Below are 20,407 nucleotides of genomic sequence, written 5' to 3'. Positions count from 1 at the left end.
GATGGGGAGGTATTGTGTAATGGGTAAAAGTTTCTGATTGGGATGATGAAAAAGTTCCAGAAATGGATGGTGGTTGTGGTTGTATGACATTGTGAATGCTCTTAAAATCACTGAATCTTACACAAAAATGGGGATATGCAAGGAGATTTTGTTATGTTTATAACACAATGAAAAAAAATAAGATTCTTGAGATTTCCCAATTGTCCTCTACCCAACCATTTCTCTGTATATCTGTTCTAAATCACTAAACACACACACACACACACACACACACACACACACACACACACACACACCTACAGAGCATTCTGGTACCCAGACCATGTCACTGATGGCCACACTTCTACCTCACATGCTCTCACCACTTCTCTCTGCCCAGAACATAGCTTCCTTTTCATCAGTGAGGACTTTCCCTAACTGTCTTGGGCTACAGGACATCTCTCCTCACATCATCATTAATGAATTTGCTAATTGCTCTCCCCCTCTGTGATGCTTTAGCTGGTAAGCACCTGCTTTCAATGCTTGCATTTTTTTCTCCACTTTCCAAGGCTGTTATTAAACCCTGAAAGTAATAGCCGTGGAACTTCAATTCTTTCTGTAGGCTTCCTGTGGAGTTGGGTACATTATCAGACACATGATGTGCACCAGAATGCCTGTAACTAATAAATTACTCTCTGAACTCCAAGGATGATGGTAGTCTCTCTAAAACACAGCAGATGAATCAATATGCCTAGAGACAGCAGCCTTTCTTAAAAGAAAGAAAAATCCACACCAAAAAAATAACTTCTTAACCTGTTATCAAACAAGCAACTCTCTAGCTACGTAACAATTTTATTTAACTTCTTCAAAGGCCTATTTTAAAGTCAAATATACATGTCCACAACACAAATATCTAAAGCACATATAAAAGCAAATGCTATCTGATTTCCCCTATAATATGCACATCCCTGGATCCCCAGCTGACAGTCATAAAAGATCTTAATCATGAGTTAAAAGACCAATTTGGTTCTGAAAATAAAAAAGTATAGAATCATGATACAGAAATCAATGGAAATTTGTAAGCCTTCAAAATGAACTAACATCAGAGAAGAGATAAGAACACAAGAGAGCTTTGTGCCCATGCAACCATAATTAACTATGGAGTCAGAGGAAAACTTGCTGGATCCTAGGTGACAGCTCAGCATATTATAGTCTTTGCAATGAACATTCTGGCACAGACAGGGGAAGGGCCAATGTTAAAATGTTCTTACCTGCTCCTGGGCCAACAAGGCCTTCTTCTTCATGATTTTCATGGCATAGATGTCCCCAGTTGCTCTCTCTCTTACTACCTGCACTTCAGCAAAGTGGCCACAACCTACAAGACTTCTGACTTCAAAGTCCTTTGCCGAAGGCTGGAGCTCCTGTAACTCAGCTATGGTGTCAGAATCTGAAGAAGAAGGGAGTCACGCCCAGGTAAATAAAGCACTTGGAATATATGCATCTTTATGAAACAAAGGAAAAAGAGTTATGTCTTCCCTGTCAAAAGACATTTAGTCACTTTCTCATCCATCATGAATAATTATAAAATCAGCACAAAAGTGTTTTTATATGTTAAGTTAAAATTAAGGGCTCCAGAAATTCCAAAGAACGGTTTCCATGGTAGCCATAATTTGAATCCTGTAGACTCAGAAAATAGGGAGGAAGGTTACAAACCATGCTTTCTTCTTTCTCCGAGGGCTGCAGGGCAGTGTTTGGCCCAATGTGCTCATCAGTAGACTGGCTTATAATGTCAAACAAGCAATATGATTGTCATTTCAATCACCTTTGGTGTTAGCTTCCAGATCATTCCATTCTAACTCCATGTGCTCTGCTCAATATTAACCCATTAACCCAAGTTTATCTCCCTTGCACTGTGTCAGCTCTAGGAACTCCTTCCTTGCCTTATGTTATGGTTTGGATCTGAAACATTCCCCCCCAAACCTCATGTGTTGAAGACCAGTGTAGCAGTGTTTACAAGTGGGGGCCTTGGGGATCATGAGGGCCCTGACCTCATCCATGGATTCAATCATTATGGATTCTTAGCTTAATGGGTTTTTAGGATAGGGGCTTGGTTATAAAAGCCTCTTTCTCTTTCCCTCCCTCCCTACTTCTCTCTGCTTGCTGGCTGCCAGAGTTGAGGAGTTTTGATCCCTGTCATGACGTTCTGCCTCATCACAGGCCCAGAAACAACGAGGTCAAGTGACCATGGACTGAAACCTCTGCAATTATGAGCCAAAATAAATCTTTCCTCCTTTAAGTTGATTTTCTTAGGTTCATAGTGACAGAAAACTGACTAAGACATTTTAACATGTGGCAGAGCTTAAAAGAGGGGACAGAGCTTAGCCCAAAGGACCAAACAGAGGTCTGACATTTACTCTTCAGGGTAACACTGTCACACATCTGGATGGGCTTGCAACTATCTTTTGCTTAACACAGTCTTATTCCTTTTACAAGTCCAGTCCCACAGTCAGAGATCAGCAAGGTATGCAGTGTGGACTAAATGGATGGTGGGTTTGGAAATTCATGTGCATTTATTAACTCTAACTACACTAAGCTGAGACATGGCTGTACCTGCAATGACTTTACCGACTTGTAAGAATGGAGAAGAGCCGCAATGACTGAGCTAAAAATAGAATCCTGCACATTATGAAAGAACTGTGCCACATACAGGGGTTATACACCAAAAAAAAGCAAGAGATACCCATAATCAAATCTATCCTGGGCTGGGAGTGTAGTTCAGCAGGAAGCTCTGGGTTCAATCCCCAACACAAAAATATATATATCCTGGAGAATCCCACAGGAAAGTGTCATGTGGAAAACCAAGAGGCTAACTTGAAATTCCCCACAGATACTAGAATCCTCAAGAAACTGGAAGGGATGGCCATACCAGTGGTCAGGCACTAGACAAAATTAGGAGCAGTCAGCTCTCCACATCTAGATAACCTGCATCTGAAGATTCCACCAACCTGAGGTGGAAAATATTTGGAAAAATCAAAAATTCCAGAAAGTTTCAAAACAAAACTTGAACTTGCCATGCACCACGTACTACACTGAACCATGCAAATGAAGTGATGTGTAGACACTATACTGGGTATCATGGGAAATCCAGAGATAATTTAAAGAATACAAGAGGACGTGTACAAGTCGTCACTTCATATAAGAGACTTGAACACTTGATTTGTGCACAAGTTACTATGTCACTTCATATAAGGGACTTGAGCATCTAAGGAGTTTAATATCTGTAGGTGATCCTGGGACCAATTCTCCATGAACACCATATTCTGGAGTCACATTCAACTCCATGAGTCATTCACACAATGAGAGGAACAACAAATAGACAGGCCATTTCATTCCACAGTCATTGAGTGGCATTTTGATGAATTAGCCAAAGCAGCTGTAATTATTTTATTATCCATTCCTTTGTTTTAAGGGTGGAGTTGAATTCTCTAAAGCACAAATGGTGCACTCCACCATATTGAGGGTTTCCTACCCAAAGACCACACTCACTTCATCTGGTCATTCTTGATCTCTTGGGGATCCCCTCTGGTGGATCCACATGAGTTCATTGTGACCACTATAAAAAATAAATCTAAAATACTCCATGAAGAATACAATATGGAGGCAAAGTTGAGAGCTGCAAGGCATTTTCCTTTGGTCCTGACAACACTGTGCCAGCCAAGCTCTGTCTTCCTTCCCAGTCCCTTTCCAAGTTTCTTTCATGTCATGTATTTGAGCTTTGAATTACAATTCATCAAATACGCTGACTTGCATCTTTCTGGGTTGAACCCGATTTCATCACTGCATGGACTCAAGGCCAATCCCTCTTAATTTCCTATCAGGCCTTGGGCCCCAAAGTGCCTTATGGCATAGCCCAACTTAATAACTCTGGGTCTGCCACTGGAGACTGCCAGGCATCTCAATCATACAAGCAGACAAACTGCTTTATAGGCAAAATTGCCCCGATACTCTGAGAATTTAAAGAAACCATTCCCAATCGCCATGTTTTTATCCAATGTCTTTTGGATTATTAAGGAGAAGAGGCAGGATGCTTAGATCAAGTCTATGACTAGAAAAAATAAAAAACTTGGGGCTGGGGATGTGGCTGAAGCGGTAGCGTGCTCGCCTGGCATGCGTGCGGCCCGGGTTCGATCCTCAGCACTACATACAAAAAAAACAAAGATGTTGTGTCCGCCGATAACTAAAAAATAAATATTAAAAAAAAAAAATAAAAATAAAAAACTTCACGATTTGTCTCACGATATCAGCTGCTTCTATAGACCCCAGAACCACATCAACCCTTCAGTCCTATACACTTTTTAAGTATTTTTGGGCCCAGTACTGAATACCGAGGTGAAGAAAAAGACCCAAAAAGCTCTATAATGACAATGCAGACAAGGTATGGCTTTGTCAGGTAAACACTCAGACCAAGGAGCAAAACCCAAAAGTGAGTGCTGCATGTATTGCTTCTTTTTTTGAAACTCAGTAATCAAACATGTCAACTTCTAGGAATCCATCATTCACAGAAGCCTCACACATGTCCTCAGAAAAGATCCATATGAAGACGCTCATGATGGGAACAGTTGTCACAAAAATATCAGATAAATACTAAAGGTCCATCGAGAGGACAATGGAACAAATCTAAAAACCCACCCACACAAAAGAATATTAATTAAGCTCATGTTGAAAAGAATGACAGGTGTCCATCATTATACATATGTTAGGATGTGTATTCCCACAGGAAATGTTTGTCTGTTTTGATCACCGCTGCAACCCAGTCCCTAACATAGCTAAGTGTCAGGAGATATTTGTTGAGTAAATATTATCACTAAGGGAGCAAAGAGAACAGAAAAACATTGTACATTGTGATCTATGTCATGTAAAATTAAACAAGTAATGTTAGAACACGCACAAAATGGGCCATCAAACCCGGGAGCCAGTTGACTGGTACACAGGGATTCATACTATTCTGTTTGTAAATTTCCATAATCAATATTTTTAAATCATACACACAAAAAAATGGAACATTGTGCACAGAACGTTGGCAATGGTTATCTCAGATAAAAATTCTGAGGGATTTTTCTCTCACTACTTATGTATATGATGTGCTACAGTTGAAATGTTTGTGTCTCCCCTCTCCCAAAATTCTTGTCTTGGAATATTTTTGTGTGTGTGATACTAGGGATTGAACTCAGGGGCACTTTACCACATCCTCAGTTCTTTTTATTTTGAGACAAGGTCTGGCCAAGTTGCTGGGGCTGGCCTTGAACTTGCAATCCTCTTGCCTCAGCCTCCCAAGTACCTGGGAATTGCAGGCCTGCGCCAACACGTCTGGCCCTGTTTTGAAACTTAATCCCCAGAGTGAGAATATAGGTGGAGCTTTGCAGGAGTGAGTGAGCCCTGAAGGCTCCACTCTCAGGAATGGAATTAGTGCTCTTAAAGAAAAGGCTGAAAGAAGTGTATCTACTTTTCCTGCTACATAAGGACACAGCAGGAAGAGGCCATCTTTGAAGCAGACAGCACCCTCACAAGAACTGCTCTGTTGGTGCCTTGATCATGGATTTCCCAGTCTGGAGAACCGTGAGCAATAATTTCCTTTGCTTACAAGTTACCCCACCTTAGCAGCCCAAAGGACGAATACATGATGTTTAACCTTTCACGTTTGTCTTGTATTTCCAGTTGGGAAAAAAAAATTTCTCAAAAGTTATCATGCATTCATAAATTCTAAAGTTGTAAACGTTCAGAAGATTATTGTCTCAGAGAATTAACGACAAAAAAAAAAAAAACGTATAAAATTTCAGCTACTCTCAAATTACCAAGAACAGCCTAACTTTGATCATTATCAATACTTTTCTGTACATTTTATCACATTTGCTATTTTTTTTAAACAAATCATGACACTGCACTTAAGGTGTGTCACTTATTTTGTTTACTTAGAAATATGTTCATTCGGTGAGGGAGGAACAGGAACTGAAATGGAGTGGGTCAGATTCCATGCATGTATGATTTTGTTGGGATGAACCCAGCTACTATCTACAACTATAATGCTCTAATTAAAAAAAAAAAAAAAAGCTCATTTAGTAAAAGTTTATTGAGCATCTAATATATGCCAGACACTGTTTTAGGCACAGGAGATAGATTGGAGAGCCGAATCATGCACCACATAACACCATTTGGTCAACAAGGGATAGCATATGTGATGGAAGTCCCATAAGGTTAGAGTGGAGCTGAAAGATTCCCGTTGCTTAGCAACATCACAGCCATCCTAACTTCATAGCACAATGCATTTCCTATGAGTCTGTGGTGATACTGGTGTAAACAAACTACTGAGCTGCCAGTCACATCAAAATGTAATGTATATAATTACGTACAGAGCATAATATTTGATAATGATAATAAATGACTATCTTACTGGTTCATGTATTTAACATACTATACTTTTATCATTATTTTAGAGTATACACCTTCTATTTGTTATAAAAAAAAAGTGGGCTGGGGCTGAGGCTCAGTGGTAGAGCTCTTGCCTCACACATATGAAGCACTGGGTTCGATCCTCAGCACCACATAAAAATAAATAAACAAAATAAAGGTATTGTGTCCATCCACAACTAAAAAAATAAAAATAAAAAAAGAGGTCAGTGTCAAGTGATGTATGTATCTATCTCATCCAGGTTTTGTAACTACACTCTATTTCACCCACCAATGACAAAACCACCTAAAGACACATTTCTCAGAACACAGTTCCACAGTTAAGTGACACATGATTGTAATAAAGGAAGACAAAAATCATTCCCTGGCTCCCAGATGCTCCATTCCTGTCCCAACACCCCCACTCTGCACAAGAGCAGGGCATCCTGCTAGAGACACTATTGTAGAGAGAGTCTCTGTCCTATTTCCACATCAGCCCCCAAAGAAAATCTCCATCTCTTCAGAGACACCCAAGAAATTGGCAGTAGCAGCTGAAAGACACCTCTCCACATGGAAAAGCAAAGCTTACATTCCAAAACTGACACTCGAAAGAACAAAAACAACTATATTAATGTAATCACCTGATTTCAATCATGATCTTCACTTCCTCCCTGGAAAAGACTCTTTAAAAGTTACATGCAACAGATTTCTGCTAGAACAACATGAATTTCCCTGAACCCAGTCCCAGATGACTCAATGGTTCCTGATAATCGACTGCTTTTAAGAATCCAAGACCAGGGTTGAGGCTGGGGCTCAGTGGTAGAGCGCTCGCCTAGCATGTATGAGGTGCTGGGTTCGATTCTCAGTACCCAGAAAAATTAATAAATAAAGATATAAAAAATCACATCAATCTTTAAAAAAAAAAAAAAAAGAAGAAGGAAAGAAAGAAAGAAACCAAGGCCAGCAGGAGGGGTCTGGAGATGGCTGTCCTTGATATGCACTTCCTTTTCCTTCCCACTCTTCACTTGAGAATTTCAACATTCAAGAAAAGAAGGCAGAAGCATATTCAAATAAATACATAATGATGAACAAATACCCCAGGTACATTTTGAAGGTACACAACGTATTAAATATTGTTGAGATTGATGACTATCATTATTGAGTAACATACAGTGTCCGTAATGAGCCAGGCAACATAAGTCTAGTCTGCCTATAAACTCATTCACAGCCTTATTAGATATACATCACACCCTTTTCACAGATGTAGAAACTAAGAAGAGACAGGTATGTGTAAATATTGAAGGTGAGTAGAGTAGAAATGCATCCGTTTTGCTTACTCAGCACCCCAAGTTCCTCTGGGTAACTGCACATCCCCATCCCTTGAGGTCCTGGTAATCACCATGCCCTGACAACTTGGAGAATCAGATCAGATGAATCACAATACTTCACCTCCTGACAGTCAAATGACCCAAAGCAGAGCCAATTAAATTTTCCCTGGTATTGTATAAATCTAGTTAACGGAATAAAATAATTGGGAAGGGTATGGAAGCTGGTCTCCAAAAATGGTACCCAAAGAAACATGCCACTTGGGATTCGTGTCCTTGTGGAGCATGCTCATGTGTGCAATCTGGGTGGCCCTATGATTTGCTTAAAATAGTGTAACACAGGGCTGGGGATGTGGCTCAAGCGGTAGCACGCTCGCCTGGCATGCGTGCGGCTCGGGTTTGATCCTCAGCACCACATACAAATAAAGATGTTGTGTACACCGAAAACTAAAAAATAAATAAATAAATATTAAAAAAAAAAATAGTGTAACACAGCTGCTCTAGTTTGGGTCTGGAATATCCTTCAAAGGCCCATGTGTTAAAGACTTGGCCGCAGCTGAACACCACTGGGAGGCAGTGAAACCCCACAGGCTGTAGTTCCCTGACCCAATATATAAGCCCACATCACAAGCCACACGGAGAGCAAAAGGCCACCTCCCTTTAAGATGTGGGGCCTAGTAAGAGGAACTGAAGTCACCAAGGGCATGCCCTTACAGGAGACAGTGGAACCCCAACTCTTCCTCTCTCCTTTTTGTTCCTGGCCATGAAGTGAACAGGTGTCCTCCACCACACACTCCCACCATGATGTACTGCCTGGCCACAGGCCCAAAAGCAATGAGACCATCCAATCATGGACTGAAACTTCCAAATCTATAAGCCAAAATAAACATTCCCTTAGCCAATCCCCAAACAAAATTCTGAATATTTTCTCTGATATAAGGGGGGTGACTCAAAGTGGGCAAGGAGGGAAAGCATGGGTGGAAAATTACCTCTAGATAGGGAATAGGGGTGGGAGGGAAAAGGAGGGAGAAGAGGAATAGCAAGGATGGTGGAAGGAGACGGTCATCATTATACAAAATACACGTATGAAAATGTGAATTTGGTGACAACATACCTTATATACAAACAGAGATATGTTAAATTGTGCTATATTAAGAATTGTGATGCAAAAAAAAGAGCTCATGTATAATGGCATAATTTGGCGTGAACATACTCTATATACAGAGTTACAAAAAACTATGCTGTGGATGGATAATTATGAATGTAATGCACTCCACTATTGTCATGTATGTAAGAAAATAAATAAATAAATAAACATTCCCTTTCTTTATATTATCTCAGGTACTTTGTTATAGTAACAAAAAGCTAACCCAGCAGCCAAAGAGATTCCATGTCCATTCTGAGACTAAGCCTTAAGAAAGCCTGGAAGCTTCTACTTTTATGCCCTTGGAAACCCTGAGCTACCATTTGGGAAGTGTGGCTGTCCTGCTGTACACCATGTACTTCAGGGGTCAGTAAAGCCTTTTCTTTTTCTTTTTTCTTTTAATATTCTTTTTTATAACTTTATTTATTTTTTTTTTTAATGTGGTGTTGAGAATCAAACCCAGTGCCTCGCTCATGCTAGGCAAACGCTCTATAGCTGAGCCACAACCACAGCCCAGTAAAGCCTTTTCTTAAAGGACCAGAGAGTAATTGGCTTAGGCTTTGCAAGCCATTTGATCTCTGTCCCAAATCCTCAAATGCTATTGTGGTGTGACAGCGGCCACAGGCAACACAGAAACATGCAGGCATGGCGTGTCCCAGGAGAGCTTTGCGCATCACAGACTGCAGCTCCCTGACCCCTGATGTAGAGGCCACATAAGGGAGGTGCTGAAACATCTTTGTTTGTATGTGGTGCATGAGGATGGATGGAGAAAAAGAGAGTGAGTTCATCTCAGAATCACAGCTGAGCCCGGCCTTCCAGCAGGGAGCCAGACACTAAGTGAGCCATCTTGAACATTCCCCGTCCAGGAGAGCCCCAGATGACTGCAATCTTGGCCTGTGTCTCACAGAGCAGAGGAATCTCCAGCTGAGTCCAGTCAGCCCACACACTCATGAGAGGTAATACGACAACTACTGCTTTAAGCCACTCAAGTTTAGAGTGGTAGGTAACATGGCAATGTTGTAAAAGGCAGGGTTTCTCAAATTTGGCACTATTGACACTGTGGGCCAGAAAGTTTTGTGCTGAAGGGGCCCGTCCTGTGCACTGTAGGATATTTAGCCACATCTCTGACTCACCCATTAGATGCCCCTAGTTATGACAACAGATATTACCAAGAGAGCCTGCAGGGTAAAATCACCACTGGTTGAAAACATTGGTATAAACTAAAAGAACATAAAACTGGGACAGAGCAAACACTGAGGCACTTCCCCACCACAGGGAAGCTGAGCAAAGTGTGAACCAGGGTGAAAGCAGGGCTGGTTTATGACTCTGAAAGGCCCTCAGGCTTTTTTGCCTTCACCAGCCCCTTCTCCATAAAAAGAAATAAAATAAAATTACATTTATGACAACAAGTTACATTTTATGACTATACTGATACAAAGAATTTAATCCAGGGAGCTAGAGGTATGGTTCATTGATAAAGCATTTTGTTAGCATGAACAAGGCCCTCGATTCAATCCCCAGCACAAAAAAATTAAAAAATAAAATAAAGGCCATAGTCTAGAATCATTACTATATTCGTTTTTTTATGATTTGAGATTAAATGAAGCTAGTTAAAACAAATCTCTTAAATACCATGGGCCCGTAAGCACTGTGTCTCCTATAACTAACGTATCAGGGGACATCACTGAGGTTCCTAGAACCAGCTATGCCTGAAGTTTGACTCATCTCTGGATTTCCAAGTTTCATGGTCAATACATTCAATCTTCAAATCGAGTTTCTGTCACTCACAACCAAGAAACTTGACTTACTTGATCTCCCAGCTCCAACAAGAGGAACATAAGTCTGGGTCTATCTTATTCAGACCAGAGTTTTTAAGCCAGTACCACCAACCACTCTCATTCCACCTGCGGCATTGTTCTAGCGTTCTATATCAGGACAGTTTTTGAGAAAAAGTTCCTTACTTACACTTCCGGACGAAGTTGCTCACGTGCTTAATCTTCATCAGAGCAGGCTGACTGCATTCTTCAAAGAGAACAAAGAGGGCATCTAATATCCCTTCTCGGGAAAGAGGAGACATCTGCTGTTGAGTCATAAAGGGTGGTTTCCCCTAAAAACAGCCAACAGCAGATGGAGACACTGTCAATAACGAAAAGCTTTGATCAATAACATCCACACAGTAAATTACAAGCCACCAACTCAACTAACTGCTCACGACACACTACCAGCACAATTTGGGGGCTTCATTCTATAAAGCAGCACCAATTGACAGTCATCATCACTTGCACAATTCCATTACTGTGGGTTTCTCTTGCTAGCAGCTGGAAAGAAAAAAACGTCACAAGCGTGTCACAAATAAGAAAGGGTGCTGACCCAGGAACAGTGGCATGCACCTTAATCCAGCTATTTGAGGGGCTGAGGCAGAAGGACCACAAGTTCAAGACCAGCCTGGGCAACATAGCAAGATTCCTTCTCAAAAACAAGGTCCTTCATTCTTAATAATCTGAGGCTCCTGGGAACACTTACTCTGGACGTGCTTGTTCTGACCCTTTTCTGTCTCTACAGTATGTGTGCCCAGAGTCTGTTAATACAAACTTCAATTTCTTTTTTTTTTAACTGATTTTATTTTTTTAAATACACGATAGGGGAATGCATTACAATTCTAATTACACATATAGAGCACAATTTTTCTTTATATACAAAGTATGTTCATGCTAATTCATATCTTTATACACGTACTTTGGTTTTTTGTTTTTTGTTTTTTTGCATTACAATTCTTATTACACATATATACCCCAATTTTTCATATCTCTGTTTGTATATAAAGTATGTTGACACCCAATTCCTGTCTTCATACATGTACTTTGGATAATGATGCCCATCACATTCCACCACCTTGTTAATCCCCTGCCCTCTCCCTTCCCCTCACCCTATCTGGAATTCATCTATTCCTCCCATGCTCCCCCTCCCTACCCCACTATGAGTCAGCCTCCTTATATCAGAGAAAACATTCGGCATTTGACAAACTTCAATTTATTTAATTCATTCAGAGTAGTTTAATTCATTTAGAGTAGTGCTCACGGAGTGACTATAAGCCGAATTTATTCATGATCAGGAGGAACAGTTACAAACTGGCAGACTGTGTCTAGCCCACAGACATGTTTTGTTTGGTCTGTACTGTTTAAAATAATTTGAATTATCTGCCAATATTTAAAAATCAGGATCTCTCTCTCTCACTCTCTCTCTCTCTCTCTCTCACACATACACACACACACACACACACAAAAGAGAATGACTGGCTTCTCTTGAAATTGATGGATCTACCAACACTGCCCCATGTTCCTGCCCAGTGACACTGCTTGGGAGCTAAATGACGCTACCCACCTCTTGGCAGTGGATATGCTCCGGAGTTCACTACAAACTTGACCCCTTCATACCCAGTGCCTGGTCCCCAAAGACAGTATTATACAGCCCATAAAATATAAATATTTTATTATTTATAGAAAAAAATTAAGAATCCTGGGTTAGACTACTGAGTAATGAAAGACTTCATGAAGAAGAGAAGTCATATGAGGGAAGGAAGACTGAGGTACCCCAGCCAGCAGTTGGCACCCAGATTTTCTAGTCCCAGATGGGACCCCAGCTGATGTCACAGGGTGGAGTAAAAGAAGCACTTCATTGAGTCTAACCAACCCACAGAATGCTGAGAAAAAGTAAGACCCTGTGGCTTTAAACTTTGTGAGTGGTTTGTCCTACAGCACTGGACAAGATGAACAGAATGGCTGCATTTGAGTTCTTTCTAGAGAACTGGAGAGATAGTTAATGAAAAAAAGAAAAGAAAAGAAAGAAAGAAATGAAAGAGAAAAAGAAAAAAAAAGATTCTCTGGTCCTATCCCCAACCTCCTGAATTAAAATTTTCTACATTCTAGCTTAAAATCTATTTTCTAACTCAGAGTTCGGTTGGGTTTGGAAAGCTGGGCCACATTTACTAATAGTTGCCACTAACTCAGAAAAATAAGATTCTTTGTTTTCTTCTGTTCCTAATGAATTTAGGCCAACTAGACCAAGGGTTGCCAAACAGTACCAATTCTTACCAAGATTTTCAACAGCCCACAATGAAATGCAATGAAACAAGCCCCAGGTGACATCTCTTTCATAAAGCGAAACATATTCAAATTTTTAAATGGTCCTTTATTCTGAGATGCTGCTCTTCCCCTCTTGGTGTTTCTTAAGATGCCCTTTCTTTAGAAAATAAAAAAGAGGAGAGCAGGCTTTTCTTCTGTTTTTTCACATCCTGACTTGGCAAACCTAAGTCTGCCTAACAATTTGTGGAACTTTTCTGGGTCTGGAAATCTGCCAAGACGGACTGAGAACAGTCTGGGAAGCAGGGTTGAGTGGAGGGAAATAAGAAAAACTGAGATTGTCCAGGGCACTCACCTGAATGGAAAACAAACTCGCTACTGTATCTAAACCTCAATAAAATAGCACAGTATGGGAAAAGAACAAGGCAAATGTCAGATGCATGCTACACTTGCAATAATACCTTTCCTGGCAGCAGGAGGGGATCTTGCTATGGTCTAGATGTCCCTCAAGGGTTCTTGTGTTGAAGACTTGGTCCCTAGTGTGACAGTGTTAAAGAGGTGAAGCTTTAAGAGGTGAGGACTAGTGGAAAGGGATTCTGTCTTTTGGAAGGATTAATGCTTTTTTCACCCTCTGAATATGAGAGCATGATGCTATAAAAAAGAGCAAATCTGTCCCTCCCTGGGTCTCTGGCTTCCTATCTTATTCATGTGATCCCATCTTTGTGACACCATTCACCAGGAGGCCCTCACCAGAGCCAAGCATAAGTTCATACACTTGAATATTCCGAACTGTGCTAAATAAACCTTTTCTTTATGAATGCCTTTCTTCAGGCATTATGCTATAGCAACAGAAAAAAAGACTGAGACACTCAGCATTAAAAAGAGACCCTGCATGCATAAGGCCCTGGTTTCAATCCCCAGCACCACAAAAAAAAAAAAAAAAAAAGAGAGAGAGAGAGATGAACTGAGGGTTTACTTACAATCCTTACTGATATAATGACACTTAAATATAAGATACACTTAATAAATCCTGATATGTACTAGAAGCATGGCCCAGCATTTCTGTGAGCAGCCTCTAGAATCAGATCCAAGATGAAGACTGACTCTGCCACTTACAAGCTGCATGATCTTGGGTAACTCCTTGTCTACCTCTATCTTTATTTGCTCATTTTTTTAAGTATAAAAAAGTATAGTCCTTACCTCTGTTATGAGGCTGAAGTGAGATAATATGGAACATGCTAGTCCTGTGCCCAACACTGCAGAAGCTACAGCTACTATAAAGTCATCACATTATGGGCCATTAAGTTATTTTGTAATAAGTTGGAGACAGGTTGAAGTTAAAAAAAAAAAAAAAAAAAAAAGGCTTAAAAGTATCAGCACTTCCACCATCTAAGATTAGAGACAGAGCACATATTTGTGAAAAATATCCCATGATTTAAAAATGATGATGCGGATGGACCCACATAACAACCTAATCTTCTAATCTAATTCTACTCTGATCTGTACGGAAATCCCCCAACACTAATATTTTATGGAAGAAAAGGTTAGCAAGAACATATTACTATTCACCATCATTTAGGTATCCCACATATATACCTAATTATAATTCTGTTAACAGACATGTATCATGACTATAACTATACTATGCCACACTTGGGATGAACTATAGTTACCATTTATAAAGGGCTTACCAAAAGCCAGGCAAGGTGCTAAGTGCTCTATATGGATTATCTTATTTAAACCTCACAAGAACTGTGATTAGGTGCCACCTGTTTTAAAGAGCAGATCCAAAGAAGGTCATTGACCCATGCAAAGAAACAAAGCTAACAAGTGCTGGCTGGTAGCAGGATTCAAATCTAAAATCTTTACCACTGTCTGTTCTCTGGGCTTGTGAATACATCAGTCAAATAAGGATTCCTACTTCACCAGCACTCCATATATACCAGAAACAAAAGGATTAAATATCTACTTGGAAATATCTTCGTGACATTAAGTTTCAACACTTCTGGGATGAAGGAAGTGTTATATATCTTGAGAAGGATGAGAATTACACCGGTGTAGTACTTATCAAAACTGGCTTTCCTTTTTAAATCTAAAAAGCAAACATCCCTCAAATGAAATAAGATTAGACCTACAGAAATTGTGGTTAAAAAAAGAGTGCCTTTGTTCATTTGTTCTGCTTTCTTTAATAAAAGGATGAAGTTTAGAACAGAAGTGAAAGTATGAGAAATTATTTTTTAAAAAAAATGTTTTTTAAGGGCAAGTTCAGCTATCTACCCACTGCACAGTGGATCCTTTTTCCAGTACAATCATTACATAAAAAAATATCCAATTGGATTTCTCTTAAAATATTAACCTCGGTCCTATGAAAAAAACAGCAAAGGTGAATGGTAAAGAACTGCTAAGGCAATAACACAGGTGAGCACTATTGGCAGGAAGCTTGTTACCTGGAAGAAGAGATTCAGCCTGGAGGCCCGGCTGGCAATGGGCTCAACGGCACCAGCATCCTGTGTATTCCGTGATCCATACTTGAACTTCAGCATCTCCTCACTGGTGCTGAAGGGATATGAGAAAAAGTCAAGTATGCAGTGACATTTTGAGCAGGAAGGGCTTGAGAAATTCCCATCTCCCTCAAGCTCTCAGGGACGGGGAGATGAAAATCATCCACTCTCCCAGGTTTAGGAAGCTCAGTCTGGCCACAGGGAGGAAAAGACAGATTTTACAACCTATAACAGGAAGGGATACACTTCCCTGACACACTCTTACTTATAAATGTGTTAATTATCTGCCCCCCTGTCACTCCTTTGAATACAAGCTCAACGTAGGCAGGGATTTCTGTCCCCACACAGTCGGCACACACATAAACTAACACATAGTGATTGAGAATAAATAGTTATGACATGAGTAACTGACATAAGCAAACTATATAGTATGATGAAAGGTGAGAAGTGCTGTCTTTTGTTTTAATGAGCAAGGGTGGGAAAGAAGAAGTGGTGCATTTTTTTTTTTTTTTCTAAGTGCAATCTGGTTAAACTTCAGTGACAAGGTAGCGTTTAAACCAAGACCTGAAGGGGGTGACCAGCAAGCCTTGCTGTCATTCGGAGAAGAAAGGCATAGTATCCCTGGCAGAGGGAACAGCCAGGGCAGTGGTCCTGAGGCAGGTCCTGGCCTCCTTCAACAACAGCAGGAAAGACATTGGGGCTGAAGCAGTGAGAGGTGGAAAGGAAAAGATGATGAGAGTATGGAGACACTGGAACAGAGAGGGTGAGTAAATTGTTGTGGTCACACAGATAATGAAGAGCTGAAGACTCCACTGGAGAGAACAATTCAGGGAGGAATGCTGACAGGAAGCAGACTGTGACGTTTATGAGAGGAACAAGCCCCACTTCCCCAGGCACCGCGGGGCAGACCCTTGGGCCCCCGTGGAGGGTGGGCGCGTGTCCCGTCAGCCCGGGCGCGCCCTCCGGCCCCCGGCAAGCCCAGGAAGTGGAACCACCGCCCTCCCCGCCGCGGAAGGGAAAGCCGGGATTGGTACGGGTGGAGTAACCCTTCCCCTGGCCTGACAGAGCTGGGTGAAGAATTGGGGCGGGGGTCAAGACTCACCCTCGGCCGACCCTGCAAGCCTGCGCCCCGCGCCTCCCGCCGCAGCGTTTGAACCCGGGGAACGGCGCAGGCGGGGCTCAGCCGTGCCTGGACCAATCATCGTGCGCAAACCTATGATAGACAGGGGCGTCTCATCCAGGCCCCGCCCAAGTCCTTAAAGGGACAGAGGGAGTCGAAAGAAGAGCCAATCAAATTGCTTCTTCCTTTGACTTGTGACCAATAGGAAAGGGGGAAGGGCAAACCGGGCAGGGCCGGTCTTGGAAGTTTGAAATTGGCGGTTACGCAGGTTGTGGTGTTTAGGGCAGCTTCTGTTTGTCGGATCCCTCGGGGAGGTCGCTTAGGAGGGCGCTGTCTTCTCTCTCAGGGCCACCTGTGAGGAGGAAGGCCCCTCTCCTGGACTTCTGGTCCCGCACACAGGGCTAAAGTCGAAGTTACTTGTCACTTTGTGAAACAAACCGGTTCTGCACTACAGCTGAGGCCGCAAAAGCTTTGAGCTTGATCTTCCGCCTGCCTGGCTTACTGCACCTCTGGGCTGACCTACAACAAGTTGGTGAAGGTCGTTGAGACAGCCTGAAAGGGTATTTTTAAATAAATTCGAGACAAGATAATTAAATAAGCAGACTTCACCAAAGAAGAAATTCAAATGTCCAGTGTATGAGAGGAGCCCCTATCTCAATTGTAATCAGGAAAAATGAAAAACTAGGAAAAACAAATTCTGACAGTATTTGCGAAGATGTGGAGTCCCACTTACACATAACTGATGGGAGTGGGAGTGTACATTGGTAAAAACTCAAAAAAAAGAGTTTGGCACTCTTCACTATTTGCTAGCATGAAAGGTTTGTGCATTTTATGACTACTCTTGGGAATATTTTCTCTACCTTAGAGAAACTCCTGTATGTACTCCATGAGAGGTGTACAAAAATACACAATGCAAAATAGTATTGTACAATATCATGACCAAAAAAAAAAAAACTGGAAGCAGCCCAAATGCCCAACAACGTTAGAAAGGATAAATTTTTATATTACAATGTTTTCACACAGCAATGAAAGGGAATAAATTACAGCTAATCACAATGACATAATGAGTCTCAAAACAATGCCAAGTGAAAGAAGCAAGACAATCCAAAGTAGGATTCCATTAATATAAATTTCAGAAGCAGATGAAACAAAGCAATGTTGTTTAGGGAGGGATGTACATACAGGTGGTAGAACCATAAAGAAAGCCAAAGTTCAGAAGAATAGATATGAGGCTGAGATGGAGACCTTTCAGAGTGTCAAGAAGTGTTGCTATGGTCTATTTCCTAACCTGAGTGGTGATAATATGGATTTGTTTTATAATGATTAAAGTATGTGTGGGTGCATGTGCTTATGTTCTGTTTGTATATGTAAATATATGTATATAAATACATATATTTGTATAAGTATTTATATATACAAACAGAACATATGCACATGCACCCACACATACACGTACATATATATATGGTAGTCTTTCCTGTAGTCTTCTAATCCTTGAACTAGATAAAATATATGTCTCCTCTCTCCCTCTCTTTCTCATACACACATACACACACACACACACACACACACACTCACACTCATACATACAGGAACAAAACCAAAGCTGCAGACTTGCTTAATACACACTTTTTCCCCAAACATGACTTTCTTCTTGTTCTCAGTATAATAATGATAATTACTATTTATAAAGCCCCACCTTTTTTAAATCAAACATCTTATTTCACTGTAATCTAAATTCTATATGTAGGGAAACTGAGAAATGGAGTGACTAATCTTGGGGCTTGCAGCTTTAGAAAGTGGGGCTGGGTTGGCAACACCTGGACTAACTTCAAATTCCTTTCTTCTACACAAAACCTGCATTTCAGTGGGCATTAGAAATTCTTCCAGCCTCTTCTTGCAGAGGTTGACCCAGTCCAGAAAAAAAAAAAATCAAAATGAGAAATGCTTTTAAACCTTCTATAGGAGGAGGTTAACCAAGGTTTTGGGCTGTCCAGCTGAGTGGAGATGTAGATTGTAGACAGTTGAAGCCCAACTAGATACAAAGAATCTCAGAAACTATGAAAGCTAATTTAGTAAATGTATCTGCTTATTTTTCTCATCTAGTCAAACTTGTTAGTATCCAGATATCACAAATAGAAGCCTTTGCCAGAATCTTTCAACAAGTTCATCCTAAATTCAAATGTTAATAGCACCATTTTGTACTGCCCTGAACCCAGACTATATATATCCTACTACTTTCCCATTAGAATAATTATTGGTGTCTGCAAATCCTTTGTGGAACAAGATAGGGAATAAACAATAGATTAAAAGAATAAAGAAACATAAAGCAAAAAAAAGTTTATAGGGAGAGACAGAGAGAAAGGACCAAGATTAACTGTGTTAAGACTAAGGGATAAGATGCTGCCAAAAGCCAGGTGCAGTGGTGCCCAACTATAATCCCAATGACTTGAGAGGCTGAGGCAGGAGGATCACAAGTTCAAAGCCAGCCTCAGCAACTTAGTGAGGCCCTAAGCAACTCAATAAGACCCTGTCTCTGAATAAAATATCAAAAAGTGTTGGGGGTGTGGCTCAGTGGTTAAGTGCCCCTGAGTTTAATCCCCAGTACGCCCCCTCAAAAAAAAAAAAAATGCTGCCAAATGAAAAAAACTTATCCTTAAAACTAGGCTGACAAGAAAACAGAGACTTCATGTTTGTTCTTGCACAGAATGAAGCAACGACCAATCATTTGCTAAACGTGAGTCCATGATTACTGTGACAGAAATTTGGGAAGGAAGAATACCATCATCACTGAGTATTAATGAAGAATATTAGGATATGGTGCCAACCACTGGGGGGGACCAAAATGAAAATGATGCCCTTCTTGTCTATTATTGAAAAGTCAAGGTTAGTGGAGAAATAAGCAAACTATTGTGGAAAACTGTAATAAATTCTTGGGATAGGGTAGGGTACAGAGTGCTGTCATAATCAAAAAGAGAGAAAATGGTATGTGAAAGCAAAAACCCTCACCTGAAACTTGAAAATAAAGGAGATGGAATTGTCCTCAGAGCCTTCAGCTGGGAGGCGGCTCAAGCAGAGTTGTGCCAAGAAACCTTCTAGAGATAAGAGGAATGGCCGCCAGACTCAAACTAGTCTTGCTGGAATGTTAAGCATTGGCATGCTAGATACAAAGAGACAAAGCTATTCAGGTTTCCTTGGCAAGTGCTATGGCTTAAACCTGTCCCTTCCCTAACGTCACTTCCTGGAAACTTAACCCCCGCCCTCCATGGTGCATGGATGGTGGAACCTTTAGTAATTACTAGAGTTGGGATCTGCAAGGTCTCCCCAAGGCTTATGTGGTGAAGGTTCAGTTCCCAAGGCAATAGTGCTCACCAGCGAGGCTTCTGGGAAGCCACCACATCTGATGCATCTGATTCCATCAGTGGATCAACCCATTGGTGGCTTCATGATTGAGTGGACTCTTGGGAGGTGGTGGAAACCTTAGGAGGTGGGGCCTGGTTGGAGGAAGTATGTCACTGGGGACCTTCCCTGGAATGATGTATCTTGTCCCCAGTCCCTTCCTTGCTTGCTGTCTTTGCTTCTTGGTTGTCATGAAATGCATAGCTTTCTCCCTTCAGGCCCTTCTGCCCTGATATTCTGCGTCATGATAGGCCTAAAATCAGTAGAGCCAACCAGCCATGCACTGAAACCTTTAAAACCAGGAGGCAAAATAAACTTTGCCTCCTTTGTTTTTCTCAGGGTTGTTTTGTTGTTGTTGTTTTGTTTTGTTTTTGTTTGTTTGTTTGCAGTAGCAGAAAGCTAATGCAGGATTAATT

General features: G+C 41.0%; 1 protein-coding gene across 3 annotated transcripts in view; it reads right to left on the bottom strand.

The window, feature by feature from the left end:
• Window positions 1–15,514, bottom strand: part of Cit (citron rho-interacting serine/threonine kinase) — a 157,190-nt gene extending 141,676 nt beyond the window's left edge. For all 3 annotated transcript variants that reach the window (XM_077108940.1, XM_077108941.1, XM_077108942.1), the window contains exons 1-3: window positions 15,419–15,514; window positions 10,858–10,999; window positions 1,251–1,426 (exon numbers count right to left, since the gene is read on the bottom strand). In XM_077108940.1, coding sequence (XP_076965055.1) covers window positions 1,251–1,426; window positions 10,858–10,999; window positions 15,419–15,514 — 414 coding nt within the window. The remainder of the gene's footprint in view (window positions 1–1,250; window positions 1,427–10,857; window positions 11,000–15,418) is intronic.
• Between the last annotated feature and the right edge of the window lie 4,893 nt (window positions 15,515–20,407).

Source organism: Callospermophilus lateralis, chromosome 1 (genome assembly GCF_048772815.1).
Source record: "Callospermophilus lateralis isolate mCalLat2 chromosome 1, mCalLat2.hap1, whole genome shotgun sequence".
NCBI lineage: Eukaryota > Metazoa > Chordata > Mammalia > Rodentia > Sciuridae > Callospermophilus > Callospermophilus lateralis.
This window is presented reverse-complemented; position numbering and strand designations above follow the sequence as displayed.